The following is an 8,321-nucleotide window of genomic DNA, read 5'->3' on the forward strand; positions in this document are numbered from 1 at the left end:
CTGTGGTAAGACTAGTAGTAGTAGTTTATCAGGTACTGTGGTAGTACTAGTAGTAGTTTACCCAGTAATGTGGGAGTACTAATAGTGGTAGGATTTACCAGTACCCAAATCCATTCTGTAGTTTTATAGTATACTGTTGGTATACCGATGGCAAACAACCAATAACACGGGGGACCAAATATTTCCCCCATAGTTTGCTGTGCTTCTTCTAACAGAGAGAAATGCTGACATTGCCAAAATGATTTGGAAACGATTCCAACACACTCTCTCATTAGAGCTAGTATCCAAGGGGACGCTGGTCGTGTTACATAATAATGTGGGGTTGAGGGACTGACTGTGGCTGGAATCCCCCCCCCATCCCATAAGTTTCTCTTTAACCACTGTTATTTAGCAGCAACAGCACAGCACGGGGAATGGTTGTCTGTCTGTGTGGATTCATGTAGAAATTCAAATCTTTGTCATTCAGCACAGGAAGATTCAGAGAAGTTATTTGAATGTACAGTATATCAGGCTATGTTGAAGTTGTATGCGTGATGCTAACTGATGACGGAGTGAGAGTCAGAGCAGGACTCTTTGCTGATTCCGCGTATGACTTTGAATGTGAGTTTGCGTGACCTTGAAAACCAGGCCGGCGTTGCCCACTGATCAGCTAAGGATCATTATAGACTAGAATAACAGATCAATGAACCGGCCATGTCATCTTTTTCATTGTTTTACTTCTTTATTTTTTTTTTGTACCATTTTTATTTTTGTGTATGTCCATTTTGACCAGCCCACCCAACAAAAAAATGGTCCAGCCCATCTGGCATTTGCCAGAATTGCCAGATGGCCAATCCGCACCTGCAAACAACGCACACCTGGCACTTTAGGCAGACAAATGCTCAAAGTATTTGATAGATTGCACGTAGTTTTTTGTTGTTGTTGTTTTGTTTATCTTTCAGGGACCATAAATAACATGCAATTGCACCAGATATGCCTAGATAGCACTTTTAAAAAAAAAATTCATTTCAAGTCCTTTACTTCAGTGGGACTCGGCAGGTAGCCTAGTGGTTAGAGCATTGGGCCAGTAACCAGAATGTTGCTAGATCAAATCCCTGAGCTGACAAGGTAAGAATCTGTCCTTTTACCCCTGACCAAGGCAGTTAACCCACTGTTCCCAGGCTGTCATTCTAAATAAACATTTGTTATACTTCACTGTAGTTTAATATATAAAAAAAATGTTTAACCCAGATTGGATGTGCTGTGCACTGAACATTCCTTGGTTATTGTTTAACCCTAGCCTACAAGACCTGTGCCTCAGTTGACATAGTAAACACCGTGCTGTGAAGCAAATCCCACCTCTCAATCCCCCCGATTGGATTATCCCACCTTTGTTGTTAAAAATAAACACAGCACCAGTTCCGCTAGCATCCACTATCCTGAATGGACCATCAACTAAATGGCAGGTATTTAATTGCCAGTACATCAACATTTATTTGAAATCACTGGCTTTCTTAGCTATAAATTGTTTTCTAGGTTTGCAAAACTTGCTGTTGCAGATGGTTTTGTAGTCATGCTATATTGCGTCGTTAGTGTGGTTCGGGGTTTGGGCATCCCCGGCTGCATAGCATCAAGTGGTGTGCGGGAGCGGAGCATAAATAATCAGCTAAACTTCCAACCTGGCAACCTTCTTCAAGTCACTTCTGCCAGTGAGAGAGGAGTCGCTTCCATCAGCGGGTATGGTACTTGTGGAATTTTGATCCAACTGGACATCATACAAGCCATTTAGGATAATCGAAACGGCACTTTATATTTCTGAAAACGATAGAGAGAAAAAATCATTTCCCGACCGTTTGGCTATGCATGATGAAGATTGGGGAAAGGAATCAAATTGCACGTATTTAGACTTCCCGAAGTCAAACTAACAATTATAGACTGTCACCGACTGGGAATTAAGCAGTGGAAATGGCAACTTTTGCTTTTGAGGGATCTTCGCTCATGAACATGTTTGTACAAAACTGTTGGGTTGTTGGCACACAGCGAATAATTAGTCAACGCGGAGAGGAAGAATTCATTGAAGTCCGGACCGAGTTATCGGACAGGAGCGTTCTCTATTTGCACAGAACGGACCGCGATCTCGGAAGCCTTCTAAAGAGACTCATGGATGCTTTCCCAGAGGATAGAGCAACTCCTACACAGTCAGCGCTCCTAGATGGTAGGTAGCCCGTTATAAATACATGACCCATGATAAACAACTCACAGAATCAGAACTACATTATTGTATGTCCTATGTGGATGAAAAGTTGAATAGACCATTTCATGTGGAAATAAGCCTAAAATGTACAGGCCCACAATAAAGTACAGCCTACATTGATGGATACTGTCATGTGGTGTACAAACCTAGTTTATATAAAAACACCAAGATGACATGTCGTTCTTACATGGACAAAATCTTGCAAATACATATTACAAAGGCATAATTGAAAGCCTATACAAATTGTAAACCTATAGTCTACAGTATAAATACAGTATTTAAAATAACTTGACTTTATTTATATTCTGAAATACTTTAAAATACGACTTGTATTGAAATAGTTCCTGTCTTTGTTTTTCCCCACCAGGACTTGTGCGAATAAGAGACGCTGCAGAGGCCAATGATATTGAGATTCGATTGCAAGAGGTGGAAAAACTCCTCAGGAGGGTCGTTACCTTGCCAATGAAGGTAGAGTGGCCTATAGTTATTTACATCTAGCAATGCATATCGATATACAGTTATGACTCTTCATAATAACCCTCTGGCTATTTCAACAGGCCACTAGTTGACGTGGTATTAAATAATACAGCGTGGACTCAAATGACAATTAATGTCTCTCCTTCAAGACGGTTGGAAAAGCATTTCCAGGTGAAGCTGGTTGAGAGAATGCCAAGAGTGCGTAAAGCTGTCATCAAGGCAAAGGAGTGGCTACTTTGAAGAATCTCAAATATATTTAGATTTATTTAGCACTTTTTTGGTTAGTACATGATTCCGTATGTGTTATTTCATAGTTTTGATGTCTTCACTATTATTCTACAATGTAGAAAATAGTACAAATAAATGAGTAGGTGTGTCCACAATTTTGAGTGGTGCTGTATCTTATACTTATCCCTTCTGAGGTTGAATAATATTGCTTATGAAGTCATTTATTTCTGAGCCTTGGAAGGGTGTACTTGGGCTGTGTTCCCTGAAAATGTTTCCCCTAGACGGTGTGAAGTCGGGGTGATTCCTTACATCCTCTCTCCTCGCCTCCTCAAAACTTCAGAGAAAAGCGAGGTGACCATTGGAGGAGATTTTCTCCTGGGTTATTTTCTTCCAACACTCTCCTCCTTTCCGTAGAGAAGGTGACGAGGAGAGAGGAAACAAGCAATCGAGGAAAATACTTTTGAGATTCACCCAAAGGTAGTTGTGTTCCACTCTCATCTTCAACCTTTTCGTCTACAGTATTCACGGTCAGAAGCAGTGCTCACGTTCTTTGAGCAATCTCCGCTGGACCTGATGATAAGAGAAAACAACATCAACAACATGGAGCCATACTACCAGAGTCCAGTAACAATATCAGGTCTGAATGTATCTAGCAATTTATTTAATGACCATGTTTTACTGCAAACAAGTGTCTGATTTATTGTTTAGCTAATTTCACAGTCCACATTCCAGTTTCTGGAGGGCAAACGAATGAGGAACATCAAGTGCACTGAGCAAAAATATAAATGCAACATGCAACAATTTCAAAGATTTTACTAAGTTAAAGTTCAAAAAAGGAAATCAGTCAATTAAAAGAAATGCAATCTATGGATTTCACATGACTGGGCCAGGTTGCAGTCATAGGTGGGCCTTGGAGGGCATAGGCCCACCCAATTGGCAGCCAGGCCCAGCCAATCAGAATTAGTTTTTAACCACCAATAGGCTTTATTACAGACAGAAATACTCCTCAGCACCCCTCCTCAGACGATCCCGCTGGTGAAGATGTGGAGGTCCTGAGCTGGCGTGGTTACACGTGGTCTGCGGTTGTGAAGCCGGTTGGACGTAAATTCTCTAAAACAACGTTGGCTGTAGCTTATGTTAGAGAAATGAACATGAAATCATCTGGCAACAGTTCTGGTGGTCATTCCTGCAGTCAGAATTCCAATTGCACGCTCCGTCAAAACGTGAGACGTGGCATTGTGTTGTGTGAAAAACGGTACATTTTAAAAGTGGCCTTTTATTGTCCCCAGTACAAGGTGTAATGATCGTGCTGTTTAATCAGCTTCTTGATATGTTACAAATGTCAGGTGGATGGATTATCTTGGCAAAGGAAAAATGCTCACTTAACAAGGATGTAAACAAATTTGTGCACAAGATTTGAGAGAAATACACTTTTTCTGCATATGGAACTTTTCAGGGGATTTTTTCTTTTTTAGCTCATAAAACATGGGACCGACACTTTACATCTTGGCATTTTATATCTTTCTTCAGTGTAGTTTAATTGGCAACATACTATGGGGAGTTGCACTCTCGCAACTTCAGTTGAAAGATCTACAAACAAGCCTGACAAGGCCAATGAAATCTATGTCTATCTGGAAGCCCCGCCTTTGCCAGGTGATACGTGTGAGGCTGAGATTAATATTCTTCAATAATTCCACTCTTCACCTAGGTGTGAATGATATACGCTTCTGAAAACAAACAACTGGAAAATGAGACTTTCTTATGTTGCGCCAAACTAAACTGTCCCATAGTGGTAGAGAGTACTCACCTCCTGGACATTGTGTGCTGAAGGTTGTACTTGTTCCTAATCACAAACAATTAGTTATTCTTCAATTTGATGGTGCAATGTGTAAGATGGCTAAGAAAACAACTGAAGCGGTTATGACTAAGCCGGGTTCGGGGTTGAGATCATGCCCCCAGGTCAAACAGTAATTTAATTTCTCTGAAAGATATTCATTATCTAGTTTGTCTTGGTTTGGAACACGCTCAGGTGGCACTCCCTCAAACCAGTCCGTGTGCGCATTGCCACGTACTACGTACAAACTCTCTGGAAAGACGTGTAAGCATTCTTGAGAAAGCTTGGAATTACCGATTGCTACTTCCCTTTCCTGGATACAGGTACCTCGGCTGGGACCCGAAGAACAGGATGCGGAGAGGGATTAGAGAAAATGTCTTGTCTGCCTGGGCTGCCTGCGCCCAACTTGGCTCCTGTGCACTCTGTCGTTGGTTACGGGAGGATACTCTAAGACAGGGTGGCCAGGTTCGGAGATTCTTGTAGCTCTCTCATTTAGGATACGTATCATTAAGTCGCTTGGTTATTCTAAACAGACCGTGCCATTGGCTAGCATGCTTAAGGGAGTGAAGGAAACGGGGTTTGCGTGAACCTCCGATGAAGAAGCAGCCCCCCGAGCACTTGGATGTGCTAATCCTCGGAGCGAGGGGACTTGACACGGGTCTGAGTGACTCGTGCACCCCTCCGCAAAAACATTACTGTGACAACACCTGGGTCTTCTTCAGTAGGCACAAAACAGAAGAGAACCTTTCAAAATGAAGGAGGTGCCACAGGAAATGCTACAAACAAAGATTTTAGTTGTTAGTTGCAAAGTGCTTTGCTGCGGTGTACCCTACTGAACATGACCCAGTATTGTACATTATCAGAATATTAACAAACATATTGTGTTTTTTTTGCTTTACAGATATCATGAGGTGCAATGGATTTTGTCTGGCTAACACGGAGACCATTTTCTATGACTACAGTGCACCACAGGATAGACACAGAGCCCTGTCAGTGTCCACATGTACAGAGTCTGCAGGTTTTGGGTGAGTTGTCATCTTCTTTTCATCATTCAACTTACTAATTTTATTTCATACTGTGTGTAAATCATTCTGAAATTTTCCCTAGTGGACAGTCATGTTTATTGTATCTACTATCCATTGTGATGACATACAGTCTTGGTTGTGGTTTAGAAAATTATGATACATAAAATGTTATTTTTAAAGAGTTAGTTCACTTAAAATAAAGTTCTTTTTTTTTTTACTCAATTCGTTTAGACAGTTGCCCTATGAGCAAAAGACATTGAAAATACATATTTTTTGGGTTGAAAAGCATCCACTTTCCCTCGCTCCACATGTCTTTCCCCATGCTTATGTGTAGACCGATTAGCGGGGTCTATCCGTTTCCTTTAACATTGTTTTGCTTCATATTCTAGTCTTGGGATGCTGGACATTGCTAAAAAAAAACTGTTGAAATGACTTTAACACTGTCAGTGTCACGGATCCCACCGAAGATGGTGCCTCTTCCTTTTCGGGCGGTGGTCGTCGTCGCCGGCCTACTAGCTTCTACCAAACCCCTTTTCTGTTTCATTTAGTTGTCTGATTTGTTGCACCTGTTTTGTGTTTAGGTTTGGTTGTGGGCTTTTTAAACCCAGTAGGCCCGTCGGCTTTTGTGCTTGTTCTTCTGTTTGTGGTGTTTGATTATTCTTGTGGTTTCTTTTTCCGATATTAAAGATCCACATCTTTTGATGTTACCCTGCTCTCTGCGCCTGACTCCTGCACTCACTACTTATTGAAGCCGTGACAGTCAGGCGGTTCATCCATAGTCGGAAAGAAACAAACTTCCCCTTTAATTAAAGGCAGATTGCACTGCATTTTTCAATATCATGATGATATGGCAGGTGACACTTTGCTTCTTTAAAGTCCAATATCTTGAAAACTTGACTGCTGACATGCAAAACATTTCGGGACTGTATCAACAGTGGACGAATGAAGAAGGGGGAGAAAAAAAACGTAATATCGTTTTTCAGTCTATTCTTCCCTTTTGTCTTTAAAAAAATATATTTTCTGTTTCTTTGTCTCACATAGAACAAGTCACCAGCCATCAACATGCCTGCAACTTTCTTACACTACATTCTCCAATGCCTTGTCTTTGGAGTATTTTCAGATTCTTCCCATTGTTTTTCAGGTACGATACCCAATCTGGGTTTAAGGAGACCCTGGACATCGTTGAGACAGCATCAACGGATGGTAGTGCCGAAGACCAAGAAACGTCTTTCCCTAATCTGACGTACTACCAACTACTGACCTACGAGACTGATATTCTGGAATGAACGACAGTGGAGGACATATTGTTTGAGTCTGTATGGTTCTCACTTGTTTACCTACACTTTCAGTGGTCCGGTCCAAATGATGTAGGTTACAGACAGGGTTGGGGAGTAACAGATTACAGTAGTCAGTTATGTGTAATCTCATTACCTCTCCAAAAAACGCTACAAGTTACGTTACCAGCAAAAATATTGTAATCGAATTAAAGATACTTTTGGAAAAACTAGAGTACTTTTAAATTCAGAAATTATGTTTTGCAAAAAATACATTGAGACCTTTTCTGTTTTCTCAATGACATTCAATTCAGCATTAAAAAAAGGCTCAAGTTTAAGTTTGTTCCACTTGAGTGAGTTTTGACCACAAGACCACTATGACGACTCACCAATGTGTTTGACAAATCCTTTTTTTTGTTGTCTTCTAATGCCTCTTAAGAGGAAAGTAACTGAAATCATTCAGATTACGTTAATGAGTTTGGGTAATCCAAAGGGTACGTTACTGATAACAATTTTGAACAGGTACAGTACTTTTGGCCATGTTGTGTAACTTGTAACAGATTACATTTAGAAAGTAACCTACCCAACCCCTGGTTACAGACTGTTGCTGCTAGACTCACCTGGTCTGGTCTAAAGGATGTAGGTTACAGACTGCTGCTGCTAGATTCAAATGGTTTCACATTTGTGCCACGATGATGGTAGAGTAAAAATACTCGTTCTCCAAACGTATTAACCAATATACTAACTCACCAATATACTAACTCTTAACAAGATATTAACTGACTTGCCTAGTTAAATAAATGTTAAATATAAAATAAATTAATACTAAATATATTGCATTGCAGTGAGAACTGGTGTCATTCTTTTCCAGGTTAAATCACTAGATGTGTTTTCCCAACATGCAGGAAAAAGGTTCGCTCAACTTATTCTAGGGTTTCACATCCTGGAATCTGCTATGTTAAAGTTTTGTTGATAAATACTGGTTGGGGATGGGGAGATCAGAGGGATATAGCACAGGAAGGGAGTGGTGGGGCAATGTGGTGGTCTGCGGGCGGCAGCACTACCACCAGACCAGACCCCACCACATTTCCATGGCTCTGTACCCCTATCGCATATCTTGTTGGAGCCCACATTGCCGTAGGATTAAATCTGACGCCATAATGCACAGGGAGAAAAGGGTACATAAATGAGAGTAAGTAAATTGTGTATCTCATGCCTGAGTGGGGCCCACATTGGAATGGGTTCCCCAG

General features: G+C 41.0%; 1 protein-coding gene across 1 annotated transcript; it reads left to right on the forward strand.

Moving 5' to 3' along the window:
* The first annotated feature begins 390 nt into the window (after positions 1 to 390).
* On the forward strand, positions 391 to 7,909 carry LOC110509114 (PX domain-containing protein 1). Its single transcript, XM_021590082.3, has 5 exons — positions 391 to 2,194; positions 2,601 to 2,701; positions 3,458 to 3,575; positions 5,674 to 5,797; positions 6,939 to 7,909. The coding sequence occupies exons 1-5, from the start codon at positions 1,945 to 1,947 to the stop codon at positions 7,081 to 7,083; spliced, it is 738 nt and encodes a 245-aa protein (XP_021445757.2). The 5' UTR covers positions 391 to 1,944; the 3' UTR covers positions 7,084 to 7,909.
* Positions 7,910 to 8,321: the final 412 nt, after the last annotated feature.

Source organism: Oncorhynchus mykiss, chromosome 28 (assembly GCF_057628025.1).
Source record: "Oncorhynchus mykiss isolate SJ-2025 chromosome 28, ASM5762802v1, whole genome shotgun sequence".
Classification (NCBI taxonomy): Eukaryota; Metazoa; Chordata; class Actinopteri; order Salmoniformes; family Salmonidae; genus Oncorhynchus; species Oncorhynchus mykiss.